The sequence below is a fragment of the Marmota flaviventris genome, chromosome 5 (assembly GCF_047511675.1).
Source record: "Marmota flaviventris isolate mMarFla1 chromosome 5, mMarFla1.hap1, whole genome shotgun sequence".
NCBI classification, from domain to species: Eukaryota; Metazoa; Chordata; class Mammalia; order Rodentia; family Sciuridae; genus Marmota; species Marmota flaviventris.
The window spans coordinates 49,386,598-49,408,110 of record NC_092502.1 but is presented as its reverse complement, the minus strand read 5'-3'; the positions used below and the strand labels follow the sequence as shown (position 1 = coordinate 49,408,110).

The 21,513-nt window shown below is 35.2% G+C and overlaps 1 protein-coding gene across 4 annotated transcripts in view; it reads right to left on the bottom strand.

Annotated features, from left to right (window-relative positions):
• Window positions 1–21,513, bottom strand: part of Hsd17b4 (hydroxysteroid 17-beta dehydrogenase 4) — a 101,691-nt gene that overhangs the window by 38,565 nt on the left and 41,613 nt on the right. For all 4 annotated transcript variants that reach the window (XM_027941125.3, XM_071612206.1, XM_071612207.1 and 1 more), the window contains 5 exons: window positions 19,888–19,991; window positions 18,144–18,380; window positions 15,580–15,631; window positions 11,310–11,381; window positions 10,087–10,190 (listed from right to left, as the gene is read on the bottom strand). In XM_027941125.3, the coding sequence (XP_027796926.1) occupies window positions 10,087–10,190; window positions 11,310–11,381; window positions 15,580–15,631; window positions 18,144–18,380; window positions 19,888–19,991 (569 nt within the window). The remainder of the gene's footprint in view (window positions 1–10,086; window positions 10,191–11,309; window positions 11,382–15,579; window positions 15,632–18,143; window positions 18,381–19,887; window positions 19,992–21,513) is intronic.

Sequence of the window (21,513 nt, the reverse complement as noted above, 5' to 3'; positions counted from 1 at the left end):
ACAAGCTTTAAATCCAGTTTGGGGAACTAGTTGGTATAAAAATGAGTAATCTGCTCTCAAGAAGGAATCCACTTTGGGTACCCATCCCCAACCCCAGAACTTAAGTTATAACAATAGCCATTGCCAGACACCCTCTTAGCTTAGGGACTGACAGCCAGGCCCCTATCCCCACCAGAAACTTTGAGCTTGTATGTACCTCTCTGGGCAGAAGACAACCCCTTCACCGTCTGGCAGTTCAGGACCATGGCTGCCAAAGCCACAAATCTGAGTCCCACCTGCACTTGCCCCACAGGAATTAATAAAATGTTTTTTTTTTTGAATATTTAATTTTTTTAATTTAAAAAGCAGGATTGGAAAACATAAAACTAAAATGTTTTTTAAAATTAAAAAAAAGAAAGAAATATCCTCGGTCATATTTTTAAAAAATTAACAAAGAAACTCTAACAAAAAACTTTGGGACATCTTTAAGCAAACAAATGTTCTATTATTTGAATTCCAGAGGGCAGTGGGGGCAAGATGGCAGATTGGAATGTGGCAGCATTTCTCCTAACTCAGCCATCCAGACAGAACTCAAGCAGTGGGAATACTAGGTCTCCCAAAGACTTAGAGTAAAAAATCCTGAGACTGGAGGGGCAGTCTGCCCTAGTCAAACCAGAGACTATTTGACTAATTAATCAGGTCTAAAAATAAAAAACCTCTCCATGGAGTTTATCAATCTTCCACAGAGAGCCAATCCAGAAGCCATCTTTGGACTGAAGCACAGTGGAGCCTATAGAAACTGGAAACCCAGATCCAAGAATTTGCAGCTAGGTCTGTGTAGGCCTATCTAAGCCTAGCAAACCTATGGAAAGGTTTAAAAAATAAAAAAGGAAACATTTGCGGAGGCAGGGGACTACACAGGTTAGAGAGTCTAGAAGAGAGCCTAGCTCTCCCCAGGTCCAAAAGACCTGCTGCTACCAAGGATTGACAGGGGCAGCTATTGTGGGTCAAAAGGTTGGAAGCAAGGATATGAGGGCATTTTGCTCCCAGCTTGCCCAGGCTGTCTGGCACCTACCAGGTCCCTGGCACCAGCCTGGTCGCTGGCTTCCTCCCCAGTATGGCATCCACCAGTGACCCACTAGGTCCAGTACTAGTCCAGGGCCCTCCAGCTCCCCAGTCCCCAGTTTCCCTACACCCTCCCAGCCCCTGACCCAGCCTACCACTCTGCCCACTAGGCCCACAGCTCCACATGCAAGGCCACTGCTTCACCACCAGACCCACCCAGTCCAACATGCAGCTTTGTGGCAGGCCCTCAGATCTAGGCACCCGCCCCTGACCCACCTGGTGCAGACCACCTGGGCCTCCAACATGGCCAGGCCCCAACTTGCCCCACACACTGCTTTGCCACCAGACTTGCCCGGTCCAGCACACAGCCTCACTGCTGGCCCCCAGGATCCAGCAGCAGGCCCTGATCCACCTGCCATCCAGACATGGCCAATTGCTTTGCCGCCCTCCATCAACCCAGCTTCCCTAACACACCACCTTGCCTCTAGGCCTACAATCTAGCCTGCCCAAACTAATCTCCCAACAAAGGAAATTGGGAAGTCTTAAACCCCAACCTTCAACACGGTGAGCAACACAATAAAAAGGAAGAACATACCACCCATGGCCCATATTCCTGCACTTAGATCGTACCTCAAGAAGAAATGAAAAGAAAATCAGGTAGGTACAGACAGTGAACACATACACTCACTATTTTCTCTACCACAGTGAATAGGGCTCCTTAAATTCTTAACACTTTACCAAGATTTTTATTGTTGTTATTTGTTTGTTTATTGTGGTAGTAGCTCTGTTTTCATGTTTGATTTGGAGTTTCCATATTGGAACTTTTTTTTATTTGAATGAGTACTGACTGATTTAAGGATTCCTATACATATTCATATTTGTTACTCTTTCATCTCTAGCCTTTTTTCCTTTTTCTTTTTTTTTGATTGTTGTTTTGTTTTGTAGCAGACAGAATTAAAAAAGACCCAACAATATGCTATCTCTAAGAGACTCGCCTCATAATACATGATTGTTTATTTATTTTTTTTTTTTTACAATGGAAACTGCTGATTCCAATATTCTTAAATATAGTACCAATTAACACTAAACATCAAAACAGGAACTAAGGACCTAGTCTACTGCTATATACTGTCTGCATCCATTGTTGCTATCATTGGGCTCCCCACCCCCAGTCCTGGACCAATCTGTAAAGTACAAGTAAAAGAGTGACACTATAAACTCATAAGGTAGAAACTCTACAGCATCAGATCCATTCAGATAGATTGGTAGACACACAAACAATCTGAAAAAAAGAAAAAGAAAGAAAGAACAAACCATCCCAAATAACACAGAATACCTCAACATTAGAATCCATTGACACAATAGTGGAGGAAATTTCAGAGACAGAATTCAGAAAAATTCATGGTTAAATTAATCTAGAGGTGAAGGTTGTCATAAGAAATGAAATCAGAAAGAAAATACAAGAAGTAAAAGATCATTTCAACATGGAGATAGAGATCCTGAACAAGAATCAGTCAGAAATCCTCGAACTGAAGGACTTAATAACCCAAATTAAAAATTCAATGGAAAGCATTGCCAATAGACTAGACCACATGGAAGAGAGTTTCAGGCAATGAAGGCAAAATATATAATATAGAAAATAAAGTTGACCATGAGGAAAAGATGTTAAGAGACCGTGAACAAAACTTTCAATAATTATGGGATAATATGAAAAAACCAAGATGTATCTGGATAGATGAAGGTTCAGAGATACAAACCAAAAGAATGCACAATCTTTTCACTGTAATAATATCAGAAAATTTCCCATACCTTAAGAATGAAATGGAAAACTAAATTCAGGAGGCTTACAGGACTCCAAATATACAAAATTAGAACAGACTCACACCCAAGGCACATTATTATGAAGATGCCTAACATAAATTTTAATAAAATTTTATAGACTTTCAGAGAACAGCAACAAGGTAATATTTAGAGGGAAATCAATCAGGATCTCAGCCAATTTCTCAATCCGGACACTCAAAGCTAGGAGGTCTTGGAATAATATATACCAAGCTCTGAAAGAAAATGGATGCCAGCCAAGAATACTATACCCAGCAAAATAAAACTTCAGATTTGAGGATGAAATCAAAATCTTCAAAAATAAATAAAAGTTGGGCTGGGATTGTGGCTCAGTGGTAGAGCACTTGCCTAGCATGTGTGAGGCACTGGGTTCAATTCTCAGAACCACATATAAATAAATAAAGTCCACTGCCACCAAAAAAATACTTTAAAAAAAAAGTTAAAAGAATCCATAACTAGAAAAGCAAGTACTGCAAAACCTACCCAACAAAATATTTGATAAAAAAGAATGAAAAATAAAACTCAAGACTACCAAAGGGAGGAACTACATTAGAAGAATAGTTAAAGGAGAAACTAATTCAAATTAATAAATAAATCAGCCACAAAGAACAATGGAATTATGCATTTGTTGGTAAATGGATGGAACTGGAGAATATCATGCTAAGCGAAATAATTCGGTTCTATCAAATGTTCTCTCTGATATGTGAATGCTAACCCATAACAAGGGAGGGTCCGGAGGGGAAGAACAGAAGTTCATAGGATTAGACAAAGGAGAATGAAGGGAACGCAGAACAGGAATAAGAAAGACAGTAGAACGAATCAAACATAACTTTCCTATGGTCATATATGAATACACAACCAGTGTAACTATACAAGATTGGGATCACAATTGTAATGGGTTGCACACCATGTATGTATAATATGTCAAAATATACTCTACTGTCATGTATACCTAAAAACAATAAATAAATTTTAAAAAACAGAAGTAATGATAAAGCATGAAAGGAATTCATTGCAAAAAAAAAATTCCCCATGAGAAACAGGTTGAAGCCAGAAAAACATGTTGAAATCACTGGAAACAGTTTATTATTATGTCAATGAAAATAAAATTTGATTCTGCTTAAGATGATACTGACATATACTCTAGGATAATAAAACATGAGAGGGAAAAAGAAAAAAGAATTCCAGAGGGTAAAGAAAAGGAAAAAGTCACAGAAAGCCTATTTCACAAAATAACAGCCAAAACTTCCCACAACTTCAAAAAAGTTATGGATATCCATCAAGCTCAAAGGACAGTAACTTGATTCAACCAAAACAGACCTTCACAAAGATATAGATGCTCAAAATGTCAAAATAAAAGAGAATAGTGACAAGTTACACTTAGGGAATGCCCATTAGAATTACAGCAGATTTATCAGCAGAAACCTTACAGTCCAGAATAGGAGGACATAATCAAAATACTGAAAGGAAAAAAAATGCCAACCAAGAATACTAAATCCAGGGCTGAGGCTGTAGCTCAGTAGCAGAGCACTTGCCTCACATGTGTGAGGTACTGGGTTTGATCTTCAGCACCACATAAAAATAAAATAAAGGCATGTGGTCCATCTAGAAATACAAAATTAAAAAAGAAGAAGGAAGAAGGAAGGAAGGAAGAAGAAAGGAAGGAAGGAAGAAGGAAGGGAGAAGGAAGGGAGGAGGAAGGGGAAGGAGGAAGGGGGAGGAGGAGGAGGAAGGAAGGAAGAAGAAAGGAAGAAGGAAGGGAGGAGGAAGGGAGGAGGGAGGAGGAAGGGGGAGGAGGAGGAGAATGAAGAAGAATAATGAAGAATGAAGAATAAAGAATGAAGAATAAAGAAGAATGAAGAATAAAGAAGAAGAATGAAGAATGAAAGAAGAAGAAGGAAGAATGCCACTGTCTTCCACCATGATATCCTGCCTCACCTTAAGCCCTGAAGAATGGAGCCTGCTGTCTATGGATTGAGACCTCTGAAATTGTGAATCCCTAAATAAACTTTTCCTTCTCTACAAATGTGCTGGTTGGGTCTTTTAGTCACTGAAGTGAAAAAGCTGACTAAAACAGAAATTGGCACCAGGAGTGGGACCATTTCTGTGACTTACCTGACCATGTAATTTATAAGAATTTGGAGATTTTCAGAATTGGCAGGAAAAATTTTGAGATGTTTAGCAGTGCAAGCTGGAAATGCTTTATACTGTTGTAAGAACACATAAATGGTGAATTCTATTAGGAGCTCAGAAAACCAGAATGCCAATAGGACCATGGACAGTGAAGACAGGGCTCAAGAGGGTTGAGAGGAAAAGGAGGACATTAGTGGTAATAGGACTAAAGGCCATTCATGTTATGTCTGGCTGAGAAGTTATCTACATTTTGCCCATGTTCTGAGACTTTCTGTGAGGGTGATTTTAAAAGTGATGGACTTCTTAATTTGAAGAAATTTCTAGACAGCATAGCATTCAAGCGGTAGCATGGATACTGCTGGCAGCTTTTAGCCAAATTTATTGTGACATTCAGGAGCAGAAAGCAGAGCAGAAATATTTGAAAACTTGGACTTGAAAGGCAGGAGTAAAACTGGAGCTAAGGAAGTTGCAGTTGTCAAAGACATTTCTACTACTAAAGAAATGCTAAAGACTTTGATCAGAGACAATGAGAAAGATGGCTTGAGGGCACCTCAGGAGCTGGCAAGACCACATCCATCTCAGGCTCAAGGGAGTAAAAGTAAAAATATGTTGCAGACAAGACCAGTTGAGTACCCTTCTTGAACAAAGGGACCTAGGAATTTTTTTGAACATGCTCAGTTACCCAAGCACTCAGAAGCTTCTGCACCCAGGGTCCCTGGAGGCTTGGCTACTGCTCAAGATGGCTGCAGACCCTGGCATCAACCACATGGTTCTGGTTCTACAGAAATACAGGAAGCTGGAGTTTGGGGGTCATGGAGGCTTCCATGAAGATTTCAAAGGAAGGCCTGGGAGTCCCTGTGGGCAGCCCCTGAGAGAACAAAGCATGGAGATGTGAGGAGGAAGCCAAAGCTGCAGTGAAGACTCCAAGATTAAGAAATGCCAGTAACATGGGACATCATCTAGGAAAGCTGCAGGAATCAACAGAGACAACAGAAAGGCCACTTGGGCTACAACCAACAAGGCCACAGGGGCAGAGCTACACAAATCATTTGGACAGAATATCACCATGCCATGTGCCACAGATGCCAAATGTGGAGCTACAGGACTTGTTTGCCCAGCTGAATTTCGGTCTTCCTTTGGTCCCATCGCTTTTTTCTGAGAAGTTTCTTCCACCATGATATCCTGCCTCGCCTTAAGCCCTGAAGAATGGAGCCTGCTGTCTATGGACTGAGACCTCTGAAATTGTGAACCCCCAAATAAACTTTTCCTCCTCTACAAATGCATATTTGTGCATGGAAATGTTTATTCCATACTTTTATATATTGGAGACTTGTAAATAGCTTTTGTTTTTTACAGGAACTCATGATGAAAGTTTGCTCTGAGTCTTAGAGGAGGCTTTGAACTTGAACTTTTGAGCAGTCCTTGAATTGTTGAGACAGTGGGGACTCTTGGAGATAGACTAAATGTATTTTGCATAATGATCACAGGCTTTTGGGGACCAGAGGTGGAATGTTATGGTTTACATGTGAGGTGTTCCCCAAAAGCTCATGTGTGAGACAATACAAGAAGATTTAGAGAATAAATGATTGAGTTGTGGGAGCTTTCACCCAACCAGTTAATTAATTACCTGATGAGATTAGTAACTAATCAGTAATCGAAGGCAGGCAAGGTGTTGCTTGAGGAGTTATGGGCATGGAGAGGGGCATGACTTTGGGGTATATATGTGTATTTTTCATGGAGATCTCTCTCTCTACATTTCTGATCATCATGTGAGCTGCTTCCCTCTACCACATTTCCACTGATTTCCTGCCTCACCTTGAGTCCTGAGGAATGGAGCTGTCTGTCTATGGACTGAGACCTCTGAAACTCCGAGCCACCAAATAAAATCTTACTCTACAAATGTCCTAGTTGGGTGTTTTAGACACAGCAGCGAAAAAGCTCACTAAAACAGATGATAACTATCATCATGAACACTCATGAATATACAAAACTCACTAGAAGGACAGAAACACAAAAGAGGAGAAACTACATAACAGAAAATTACTAAATCAAAAAAAAAAAAAATGATGAGGGCTGAAGTTGTGGCTCAATAGTAGAGTGCTTGCCTAGCACGTCTAAGACCCTGGGTTTGATCCTCAGCACCATATAAACAAATAAGGATACTGTGACCATCTACAACTAAAAAATATTTTTTAAAAAATGATGAGAAGTGAAAAGGAACAAAAAATACACAAAACAAGCAGAGTACACAATTAACAAGATGAGAGGAAGAAGTTCATACTTACCAATAATAACCTTGAATATAAAAGGGTTAAATTCACCAATGAAAAGACTTATACTGGCTTAATGAGCTTAAAAAAAAAAAAAAGACCCAATTATATGCTGTTACAGGAAACTCACTTCACTGGTAATTGATAACACATAAATTAAAAGTGAAGGGTTGGAAAAAGATATAAGTGCAGATGGAAACAAAGTGAGCAGGTGTAGCTAAATTCATATCAGATACAGCAAACTTTCAATCAAAAACTAAAAAGAAACAAAGAAGATCATTATATATTGATAAAAGGATGAATGTACCAGGAAGATATAATGATTGCTAATATATATGCACCCCATATGGAACCATCAATTATGTAAAATAAATATTATTGTATCTAAAAAGAGACAGACTCAGTTACAATAATGGCTGGGAACAACACCTCGCTACCTCAATGGACAGATCACCTAGGCAAAGAAATCAACAAGAAAATATCTGAGTTGAATCATATTATACAGAGCAAATGGTCTTAATACACCTTTATAGAACATTTCATCCAACAGCAACAGATACACATTCTTCTCATCAATACAGGAAATGTTTAGTCAATTCTCAATAAATTTTTAATAATTGATACAATATAATGGAACATCTCAGATCATAACAGAATGAAACTACAAGTTACCAAAGAGAAAAATGGAAAGGAATACAAACACATGGGAGCTAAATAATATGTTCCTAAATAACCAATGAGTAGTTGAAGAAAATAAAAGGGAAATCAAAATATTTCTAGAAACAAAGAAAATAACAACATATCAAAATCTATGGGATACAGAAAAGCAGTACTTAGAAGTTTACAGTAATAAATCCTTACATCGATATAATAGATCACAAATAACCTAACAATGCACTTCAATATCTTAGAGAAGAACAAAACAAACCCAAAATTAGAAGAAAACAAATAAAATTGAAACTAAAAAGATAAAAATAATCAATAAAACAAAGTTGTTTTTTAAAATAAACTGACAAATCTTTATCTAGACTAACCAAGAAAAAAGGACCTAAATAAACAAAAGCTTAAATTTAAAACATTACAGCTGATACCACAGAAATACAAAATATCAAAAGAAACCACTATAAACAATTATAAGCTCAAAAACTATAAAGCTCAGAAGACATATATTCCGGAAGATATAAAGCCTACCAAAATTGAAGATGAAATGGAAAATCTAAACAGACTAAGAGCTCTACAATGAATATCAAAAAGCACTAATGAAAGAAATTATAAAGGACACCAAAAAATGGAAAGATATTCGATGTTCACTAATTGCAGAATTATTATTAAAATTAGCATACTACCCAAAACAATCTATAGATTCAATTCAATTCAATTCCAATCAAACTACCAATGACTTTCTTCACAAAAATAGAAAAAACAATCCTAAAATCATTTGGGACCACAAAAGACAAACAATAACCAAAGCAATTCTGAGCAAAATATACAGTGCCAGAGGCATCTCAATACCTGACTTCAAAACATACAACAAAGCTATAGTAACCAAAACAGCATGGTATTGACAAAGAACAGACACAGCGACCAATGGAACAGAAAAGAACACATAGAAATTACTACACATTCATAGAACCAACCAATTTTTGACAGAAATGCTAAAAACATATAGTGAAGAAAGGGGTCTATTTAAATGTGCTGGCAAGAGTACTTGCCTAGCATGTGTGAGGCACTGGGTTCAATCCTTAGCACCACATAAAAATAAACAAATCAAAATAAAGGCATTCTGTCCACCTATAACTATTAAAAAAATTATTTTTAATTAAAAAAAAATAGGCCAAGCATGCTGGAGTAGGCCTGGAATTCCAGAGACTCCAGAGGCTGAAGCAGGAGGTAACAAGTTGGAAATTAAATTTTTTTAAAAAAGGACTGGAGATGTAGATCAGTGGTAAAGCAGCCCTGGGTTAAATTCTCAGTACCAAAAAATAAATAAATAAATAAATAAAAATAGAACTACAATATGATCCAGCAATTCTACTACTGGGTATATAGCCAAAGGAGATGAAAACATACCAAAAAGAAAGCTAAAAATGTGATCAACTACAGTGCCCTTCAGGGGTTGAATGGATAAAGAAAATATGGGAAAGATACAAAAATCTAATATTATTGAGCCAATAAGAATGAAATCCCATCATTTGCAGCCAAATGGGTAAAATTGGAAGACATTATGTTAAGGAAAATAAGCCAGACACAGAAAGACAAATACCACATGTTCTTACCCCTGTCTGGAAACTAACAAGTCAATCATATAGGAGAACACAATGAAATTGTGGTTACTTAAAGAATGGGAAAGGCATGGGCTGCGGTTGTGGCTCAGTGGCACGGCGCTTGCCTAGCACGTGTGAGGCACTAGGTTGGATCCCTAGCACCACATAAAAATAGACAAAATAAGGGCATGCTGTCCATCTACAACTACGAAGAATTTAAAAAAAAAAAAAGTGGAAAGGCAGTATAGGGAGGGAGAATGGAAAGAAGTTTATTCAAGGTCAACGAAACAGTGCAAGAATTAGTTCTGGTTCTTCTTTAGCACAGTAGAGTAACTGTAGGTTTAAAATAATCTGACATATTTCAAAATAACTATAAGAGTATGAAATTTCAAACATAAAAATAATGAATGTTTGAAGAGATGCAAACACTTATTATCCTGGTTTGATGATTATATAATATCTATATGTGTTGAGTTACTATTATGTACCCATAAAGATATACAAATATGTGTCAATAAAACAAAGCCATCCCTTACCTTGAGTTTTTCTGATGTCCGTTTGCCTCCAAAGCCTCCAGAACCAACCAGAAAGAGAGAGAACTGATTATAGCATATAAGTTCCTTCCCAGAATAGGAATAGACTGTAAATAAAAGGGAAAAAAAGTCACCAAAAAAACATAACTTATTAACCAAGATGCTCACAATTACATTAAATTCCAAAAATAAAATCCAATTATGAAAGGGTTCCAAAAGTTATAATGATCTAGCTTGGACTTCAAAGCTCTCATTTGAATGCATTTAAAACCAGTCTCTAAAAGAAAAGTTTCTCAAATCTTTTCTCAACTATGAAATAGCAGTTTTTTTCACTTCCTAAACCTCCCCAACTGCCATTCATATTTTAATTTTTTTCTATCACAAAAGTTTCAAACAATTGCACTAGAAAATGCAAGTAAACACGTTCAGAGTTCAAACTTTCTGCCAAAGCACTCAAAAGAAGCATAGAATGTAAAAGAGAAAGTAAATGGGAATAACTTAACAATGGATTTGTCATGTAATCCTATGATAAATAAAGGAGCATCTGCATAACCTCCAATATATGACAAAACAAGAAGGCCTATATTCAAAATATCAAGCAATATCAAATGTTCCCCTGTTCTTTAGTCTTTGACAATAAATATTTCTCTTCTACTTGAACTTTAAAATAAATTTCAGGCAATGTGTCTTTGGCATGTTGAACTACTACTATTTCAACATTTATTGAACTACTATATTCTTTTTTCTCACTGAAGATAAAATGCGGCTACGATGTTTAAATATATTACAAGTTCTATAAGCTTAAATGCACAAGCATAGGAATCTGTCTATCATTTAGAAGAATGATACTATGGCCAAATATATTACAGGTTCCAAATAGCTAACACAAGAAAACTATATATAATGCAGCCTATTAATTGAGAGCTAATATTTATTCTGCCAAAAACATACTCCAGTAAGCATAATTCTCCTCTATGATTTGTATTCAAGCCATATTTTTCATAGGCTTTGATTATGTTGTTTTTAAAAAGCCCCACCTTCCCTGGCTCTAGTCCCATTATACTTCCTTCCCCCCTCCTTTTCTCTTTTCTTAAAGATCTAATCTTGCTTTCTTACAAACAGGAAAATAAACACAAACTTATTAATCTATTTCTGTAGTGGGCATTATATTACATATAAAGGTTACCAATTTAACAATATTATTATGAGAACTATAAGTGAGTTACCATCCATAAGAATTACTACGCCAGATCCTTTATCTAGGACATCAGCAACAACTGCTTCACATTTTAATTTTCCTAAAATGAAAAGTAAAATAAATAAGCAGACTATTCTAAAGACCATAAATTATTACATTAAAACATGAAATAACAATATAGTTTCTACTGTAATTTCAACAAAACTCAAAAATTATGATTTGAAGTAATATTCCTGAACTCATTAGAAATAAAATTTGACATTAATAATTCATAATGCCTGAATCTCTAAATTTGAAACATTAACACTTCTAATAAATTAGATATTTAAAAAGTTACCACTTCCAATGTCAACGACTCTTCCTGGTCTGTCATCCCCATTTGTTGAGCACCAATACCATTTATCCCATTCCTTCTCAAATCTCCATTAGTTTTTTTAAAATTAATTAATTTATTTTAATTAGGTACATATGACAGCAGAATGCATTTTGATTCATTGTATACTGCAGCACAACTTTACATTTCTATGGTTGTACTCGATGTAGCGTCATCACACCTTTTATTTCCTTCTAATTACTCTAAGACTCCCTATTCTCTCATTTAACTGGTTATGTTCTGATAATCATTATTCAAGAGTGAAATCCTCAGGTTTTTCTTCTTAAAACCTGCTTTTCTCTTTTGTTCTTTATGAAGAAATGGAATGAACCATCCAACTGCCAAACCACAAACTTGAGCATCATCCTTGACTCACAGAAAATAAGCATATGACAAGATTTGAGTATTCAGAGATTAGTAGAAGCCAGGTCATACTAAAAATTTCTAACTTCATCCTGATGTCTAGGGATAGTCATTTGGGGTTTCAAATAAGGAAGCCACAAACACATTTGCATTTTAGAAATATAATTTTGGCTTCAGTGAGGTGGATGGGCCTATGGGAAAAAACAGCAGAGGTAAAGAGAAATCAGAAGGTGAGAGAACAAAGTTGAAAAATTGGGAGCAGACGTAGACAGAAACAGAAGAATTCTAGATGTATTTAAGATAGAGACTCAAATAATTTGGTAACTATCTGGATGTGATAGATGATTAAAGGAATGTGAAGCATTACAAAGACAAGCCAGAGTAATGCTTCCCGAAATCCAAATCTGCTCATATACTCTCTGGTTTAAAGTCCTTCAGTAGCTACTTATTGCCTTTATAACGAAATTCAAACTTCTTAATCTGACTTTTGGGACCTTCCAAGATCCTTCTTAGCTCTCTACTCTCATAATCTTGCTACTCTCCCCAACTTTTTTGAACTATTTTCAGTTCCCTTGAACTACCAATGCTTTTTCTCACTTCCAAACCTCTACACATAGTATTTCTCCCTTGGCCTTAAATTATTTTTCAATCTCCTCTTTACAATGTTAAATCCTAATTCAACCTTCAGATCTCAGCTCAGAGTTCATTTCCACCAAGATTTCCCCAACCCCAAGTTAAGATGCAGGTTAAAGATTTTCCCTTGTGCACTCCTACCATTTATAAAGTATTTTACAATGTTTACCAATGCCTATTGTCTACTAGACAGACTCTAAGCTCTGCATAAGCAAGGATGACATTTTTTTCCATAGTTACATTACTAACACTTAACAGAATGCCTGGTACATAATGAATACCTAATAAATATTAAAAGTGAATAATTCCAGACAACTGATTCCTTAATCTACCTTTCTTTAGTTTCCAAATTTTCTATTTTGAGTACATATCATTTTATAAATTGGTAAAAATCTAGTTAAAGAATATTTAGGAGTAAAAGGTTCAATGTATACTAACAATTAAACCACAACTATCTGAAATTCTGTTTTGGAAATCTGTCATAATAATTATATTTATTTAATGCTTAACTGTTCAAAAGTAATTTTACGTATACTGAGATTTGATGGTTATATATTCTGTTAGAGAATCAAGGCTGGTAACATTATCAGTCTCACCTTCTGCATGAAATAATGTATTGTTTTGCACTAATAATAGAAGTCATACTGAGAAAGAAATGTCTAAGAAAGACATCATATAAAAACATAATAAAGATAAAACTCTTGAACTCAGAGACTCTAGAGACCACTACATGCTGTATAGAACATGTTCTGATTCGTGAAGGAAAATAGTGTTTTTGTCAGGTTCTTTCTGCTCTATCTAATGGTTATGTTTTTACCAAGATGAGGGATAAGTCAGCTAATGATAGTACCACAGCAGTTAACAAATTAGCAAGTAAGAGATAATAACATTAAACATCTGATGCCTATGACCCCATGCCTCATCAATTGGTATGTTGTATGAATAGACAACCATATAGTAGCCATGTTCTTGGTTTTCTATAGTTTAAAAAGGTTCCAAACCACAAGTATCTTGAATTTTCAGTTTTCACATTTACTAGAAAGTAAACTTTAAAACTATGTAATATCATTTGATCCAGCTATCCCACTTCTTGGTTTATACCCAGAGGACTTAAAATAGGCATATTACAGTGATAACAGCCACATCAATGTTTATAGCAGCTCAATTCACAACAGCTAAACTATGGAACCAACCTAGGTGACCTTCAACAGATGAATGGATTTTAAAATGTGAGATATATGGAATATCATTCAGCCTTAAAGAAGAATAAAATTATGACATTTGCTATACATGGATGGAGCTGGTGAATATCATGCTAAGCAAAAAAAAAAAAAAAAATCAAAAAAAAAAAAAAACCGAATGTTTTGTCTGATATGCAGATGCTAATTCACAATGGGGGCAGGGTGCTAGGGAAGAATAGAGTTACTTTACATTAGTAGAGAGAAGTGAAGGGAGGAGAGGGGGAATGGGGATAGGAAGGACAGTGGAATGAGTCAGACATTATTACCCTATGTACATATGTACATATATAACTATACAACCGGTGGGATTCTACATCATGTATAACCAGAAGAATGAAAAATTATACTCCATTATCTATGATGTATCAAAGTGCATTGTATTGTCATGTATAATTAATTAAAACAAATTAAAAATACATATGTGCTTTAAAAAAACAGTATGTCGTATAGAAGGAAAAAATTCATGAGAAACATAACTTGAGGTTAAGTAGGTAAGAGAATTTTTAAAAAGTATTATCTGTACCTTCCTATTCATATCAATATATAGTTGTAATCATTTTAGAGCTTATGTCTAATCTCTCTCTTCATATTTTAAAATCCTTAAAAACAGAACATTCTATTACACTTATAACAATGGTTCCCAAATGAACCCATAAGTCTGGCTACATAAGAAACACAAGGAAAGTTCTGTGCTGCTAGATAATACCACCACATCATCCACAATATACCACATTTGGAGTGGAGTCCAAATCCATATTTTACTAAAAATAAAAGGTAATATGATGTAATAATTAAGGTGATTTTGATATGCAACCAGGTCAAAAAATTACCTATTACCTAAATAGTATGCCTTGCAAATGTTAGGTACCTAACAGATATTTGATGAATGCACAAGCACCACAAACTCTGCACTGTTTCAGATGAAAACAAGCTATTTGAAATTTTATACTATAATACTTAAAATAAATTAAAATAAAGTTAGTCCATCTTAAACAATAAAAATCTCATGGACTTTTAGTAAAATACAGTTTTATAAAAAAAAAATTTAAATAAAATTCTAACTACTTGCTGATCCCTACATGATATAATGTGAAATGTTAAACACTCCTTTTTTGAATTTTACAAGCTGTAAGACCAGTATATAAGTAGACAACATCAAAAGAAACAAAAACAAATATATAAAATTATAATGAAAAAATAAAAACTTTGGTGAACAAGCAAGAACTTATTGAGAAAGAAAAAAAATGATTATTAAAGTAGGCTTGGCTTTATTTTCTCCAAAAGAAAATAGGAAAAAATTTTAAAAATCCATATATTTTAACATTGTTTGCTTTATGAAAATAAGTATCAAGATAAATACCTGAGAAAGAATGTAAAACTATAATTGTAGAAATCACAACTAATTGTACACACACAATCTTAAAATTTAGAACACAAATGTTCAATTGTTAATGGTTCATATGACATAAGAAAAACAGGTAGTACTGTATGTTAATTTATTATAATACTATTAATGAACAAAGTTTAAAGTAAACAAAATAGATACTAGTTAACATCAACCTACTCCAGTGGTTTATAAGTACATAGTAATTTCTGATTATGTTTTTCTGGATCACTCCTCTTTAAGACAATGGCACAGTTTGGAATGTTAATTAGAAAATTATGGAATTCATGTGTAAGGTACTCACCTGATCTAGGAAGAGGTTTATATAACTCCAAGTATTGCTCCCCATGAAGAACCTATGTTAAGATGAGCAAAATTTTTATTAGCCAACTGCTTTGTCCCATAGCTTCTGCTCTGGATATTGCTTATCACAAGTGACATTTTATTGTCTACATGCTCCAATCATATCTTTCTCAGTTTGGCTTTTAAGAACTACTTCTTAATCATGTGTCTCAGAAATAATCAGTCACCAATCTGAAGACACTCATCACTTTTGGAGCAAAGAACATACATTTATGCTCTTTCTTGGCATGCACAAACCCTTGTTGATTGATAATTATAGATTATTTGCCAAAAATGAGACACTAAACTATGCTTTATTCCCAGTGCTTATAACAGTGCCTGGAACGTATTAGGTATCCAGTAAGTATTTGTTGAGCAAAAGTGAACAAAAGGGCCAGTGCTAGTAAAGTAATTTCAGGTCACACATACCAACCAGAAATGACTCAACTAAAACACAAAAAGAAACCTTAAGGCATATTCAAAGGCAAGCACTGTCAATGTCAACATTCCCTTTTTACCATTATTTTATAAATTATCTATGAAGAATAGATACTAAGGAAACTGTGTAAATTAATAGCAACAAAGCAAAATAAACCATCTTATGTTGGAAAAGCAAAACTTGATCCTTATACCCAAATCACTGCACTCCACTGCAGTAGGACAGTCTCCCAGTCCCCAAAATTCAGAAGGAAAAAAAAAAGATGGGAAAATAAATGAAGAACTACCTGCCTGACTATGTCATATAGTCTGATAACTCAAGATTGGGAAGACTGGGATTCAAATTGCAAGGTGGCTATCATAGAATATGACCACCATTTATGATTTCCAATTCTGAGGGGAGAATTTTGAAATATTTGTTTTAATTTTTTGCACTTGCATTATCCAAACAGAAGAACAATGTGCTACAAACACCATGGGTGATAACTAAAACAGCAAACTGCCCAGCACATATTTCTGGCCCTCCTCCCAATTTCATCAAATACTCTAATATGTTTCCCGTGTATTCAGAGGAGATACCCATGAGCAATGGGATAATCTTCAAACAAAGTTACAGAAATCTTTTCAGAGCTCTGAATCAAGAACTACTGCTGGGCTCAACCTTAACTTTACTCCAATATTAAAATATATCCTATTTCAAAAGCTTTCTCATAAGTGTTCATTTTATTCATTCTTTCAGGTTTTTTTCAGTTTCTCTGTATCATTTCTACCTGTGAACACTGCAGGGCCCTAAACTCAGATCTCTTCTCTATTTAAACTCACACAGTAGATGATTTTACCTATTCTCAAGTTTTAACATATCACCTATATGCCAAAGATCCTATTTAGACCTTTCCTCCAAACTTTAGATTTACACTCAACTGTCCTTTTTACATCTTCAGTTGAATGTGTAACTTATCCAAAACCAAGTCCTGACTACCTCCACCTTAAAATAAATATGTACATGTGAGTATAATTGTACACAGTAATGTCATATGCAACTACTATACATGTTAAATATATTGCATATTTAATAATACATTGTGCTTATTGTAGGGTGAAGAGGGTATAAATCAATTATCTAGAACAAATACCTTCCTCCTAGACTCCTCTTTTTTTCCCCGCCTATCTAGAATTTTTGCTTGGATCACTACAATAGGCTCCCATATAATCTCTTAGCTTCTATGCTTGGCTCCCATATAATCTCTTCTCCACACAATAGCATTGAACCTGTGAGTGAATATAGGTGGATCATGGCAATCCTTAAAAGGGTTGCCCTTGGCCTCCCATGTTAAACAGAATATAAGCTGAAATCCTTACAATGACTACAAGGCCTTCTTCTTCTGCCGCCCCTGAATAGAGTGACCCCTTATACACTTTACAGCTATACTGGCCCCTCTGCTGTTCCAAATATAAGCCAAGTATGTACCTATCTCAGGACCTTTTTTCACCTGTTCTCCCCCAAATACTCTTTTACCAGAAAACTATTTGGCTTGCTTCTTGACCTAATATCATGAGATAAAAACTGTCACATCTATTTTATAGATAAGGAACTGAAGTCTAGAGAAGTTATTTACCCTTGGTCAAATAGCAAACTAATTCTCCCTCTCTTTTATTCTTCTTGTTTTGTTACCAGGTATTAAACCCAGGGGGCTTAACCACTGAGCCACATCCCCAGCCCTCTTTATATTTTATTTACAGACAGCGTCTCACTAAGTTGCTTAGAGCCTTGCTGAGTTATTGAGGCTGGCTATGAACTCATGATCCTCCTGCCTTGGCCTCTTGAGAAGATGGGATTGTAGGCATGCACCATGATGCCTAGCTCTTTTATTCTTAAACACAAAAGTCAAAAAATATGCGAAATCTTTATTCCTGAACTAACCATTGTTATAAATTATTTTATAGTTTTATGTATATATATACACACACACATACACATACATATAATATATACAAGACAGATACACATATGCATACTGGATGTGACATTTACTGATAACATCTAATGAAACAGAAGAAAAGTCAAACAAAATTTCTTATTAGGCATACCTTTGCAAAGTTGATTGAAAGCCCAGGAATCTCTGCTAATCCTCCACCCATCATAGATTTCTGAGCTATGATAACTCCAAAGGTAGGCAAACAGGAGAAATCAGAACTTCCTTCATAAACAAATTTCAAATCCTTTGGATCTTTGACAGATGCTCCCACTCCAAGAGCATACATAATTGTTTCCATTTCCGTGTAAGCAGAAGAAAATGAAGGGAGTTTATAGCCAATAGCTCCAGCCTATAGAAAAGTTGAGAAAATTATTTTTCATTGTATTTTTGTCAAATTTTTGAAATTTTAACTTTTAAAACTATTTTATTTTAAAACTATTAACTGTTTATATACCTAGCCTTGCCTTTGAACAGATGTTAATCAAATGTCAATGAATTTGATGGAACATAATTATTTCATTATATTTATTCATTATTCATTTCATTACATTTGATGTTTTGCATAAAAACCAAGTAATGCCTAGAAAAAGACTTCATTTACAGATAAGTACTTTTTTATTGTTTGCTTCTTGCTAACACATATTATGTCTCATTTTGAATTTTCCTGTCTCTGACAGTGGAAACTTTATTAATTCAGCAAATACTGGCTACCAAAATCCAAAAAAGAATGAAATCTGTTATAATTAGGGGATACTGAACTGTTTTACAAAATCAGCTGTATAAAATTCATGGTAGGGGCTGGTGCTGGAGCTCAGTGGTAGAGCACCTGCCTTGCACGGGTGAGGCACTGGGTTCAATCCTCAGCACCACATAAAAATGATAAATCAAGATATTGTGTCCATCTACAACTAAATATTTCTTTTAAAGAATTCACTATAAACAAATGAGCAAATCATAGCGTAATGCTTATAAATTAAATTGCTTAATAACATTTTCAGTTAAACTGAGATTTAACCTAAAGTTTCTTTCCAGGAATGTCTTTTGCCTAACTGGATGATAGATTTTTCAATTTACAGATGATATGCCTAACTACTATGTGAAGCACATATTATAAAAAAAATGACGTCCAATTTTTCAGTCACTTTTATCCTACAGCAGGAGTCAACAAACAAGGACTAGAAGTTTACAAGGGTTTTTACATTTTCAAAAGGTGGTTAAAAATATATATATATATATATATATAGGGCTGGGATTGTGGCTCAGCGGTGGAGTGCTCGCCTAGCACATGTGAGACCCTGGGCTCGATCCTCAGCACCACATAAAAATGAATAAATAAATAAAATAAAGATATTGTGTCCAATTAAACAATAAATATTTTTAAAAAAAACTTATATAAATAAATAGAACTTGTGGTATAGCTCAGAGGTAGAATGCATGTTTGTGCTTAGCATGCACAAGGCCCTGGTTTCAATTCCAGTGCCAAAAAAGAAAGAAAAAGAAAAACCAGAATACTATGTGTTAAAAACAGTATGTGGCCTCTAACACTTAAAATATTTGCTCTAATACCTAAAATATTTGCTCTGTCCCCCAAAATTTTGCTGACCCCCTATTTTAAAGTAAAAATCCCAATAACACACTGCGAACACTCTCAGATTTAAAAATTAGATTCCAAGTGTTATCACTATTCTCTATTTTAAAGTATCTATGTCATGTTTCTCTTCATTATTAGGCAAAACTTTCGAGACTTAAAGAGAATAACTGCATCTGAAAAAAATAAAAGGGGCAGTGGGGGGAGGAAAAAAAAGGGAAGAAGGAAGGAAGGCCAAGTTTCAGAGGAGACAACATTCCCCACTTACAAATCCTGAAGTAGCTGTAGATGTTGCATGACTGGTATGATTTATTGAAACTCCTCCTTCTGCATCTATTTTATGTAAAACTTCAATCATACCTGCAACTGATTCTAAAATTAAGAAAAATAAAGAAAATGAAGCTTGGTTTAAAATGTAACTAAAAATGCAACAGTAAGCTAGATAACAGTTGCCAACTATAAAACCTCCTCATTATTCATGAACTGAATATATGATGTTAGACTTTTGTAGGAAAAAACTGTGAAAGACTTGGAAATAGACCAAAAGCATAGCCTAATGTACTCTTCACAGACTCAGAGCTTTTCATTATCTTTCAGCTATTTTACGGTAAAGAAGAATGAGGAGGGGCTGAGGCTGTGGCTCAGTGGCAAAGTGCTTGCTTCACATGTGTGAGGCCCTGGGTTCAATCCTCAGAACCACATAAAAATAAACAAATAAAATAAAAGTATTGTGTTCAACTAAAAATATTAAAAAAAAAAAAAAAGAAGAATGAGGAGTGTAGGAGGAAGGTGCTTGTTCTAGATAACTGATTTATACCCTCTCTTCACCCTGCAATAAGTACAATGTATAATTAAACCCATAAAGTAGGATACATGTTAGCAGATATGTAATCTCTGTGTGTCTAGTGGAAAGACAACTGATTTCCCTTCTCTCTCTACCATCAACCCTTCCTCTGGGATGGAAGAATGCTAATACCTCCACCCCAGGTCCAAAGATAGTTTTAAAAATTCTTGCCAGGCACAATGGTACACACCTATAATCCCAGTGAGGTGGAAGGTTGAGGCAGAGGATCTCAAGTTCAAAGCTATCCTCGGCAACTTAGCAAGACTCTGTCTCAAAATCTTAAAAAATGAAAAAGCAGAGGTGGGAGGGCCTGGTGGTAAATTACCCCTGGGTTCAAATCACCAAAAAATAAAAATAATAATAATAAAATACCTCCAGAGACAGAGGAAACCACCATTATGAACAGTGATTCTAGACAGAAAGTGGAAGTTGCTGTTCTGCGGTCTAAAAGGTTGTAAAGAAGTTCATGTATGTGGATATACGTATTAAAAATATTCTGAAGGCTCTGGGACATAGGCTTCCTACTAAACTCTGACAAAAATGAAAAACAAAACACAAAGTCTGAGATGACCAACATTACCTGCTACTCTAGGTCATGCTACTAAAGAAGTTTCTTGCCTAATCCTCTCCCTACATCCCCATTCAGCCTGTTGTCTTGAGGGAAGGCTATTTAATTGAAAAGCACCATGGTACAGGCTAAAAGCACTTCACTCAGAGATAGACAACCTGAATTAACTCTTAGCTCAAACAATGGTCAGTTTTGCTGGGACTTAGTTTAATCATCTCTAAACTGAAATTACTAAAATAGGTACTCTGGAAAGTCAACTCTTATCAGAAAAGATGACTTTTCATTATACTTTTTTTCACTTACATCTTTTTTTAATAATAGTCTAATACTTTTGAGGCAAAAAGGCAGAGAAATGTTTTTAACTTTTCCTTTTTCTTTTGTTTATTTTCATTGATAAGCAACATTCACAGAACAAAATTTATCTCAAATATCAAAAATATAAAATTGCTACCATTTATGACATATCAATCATGTTATCATCT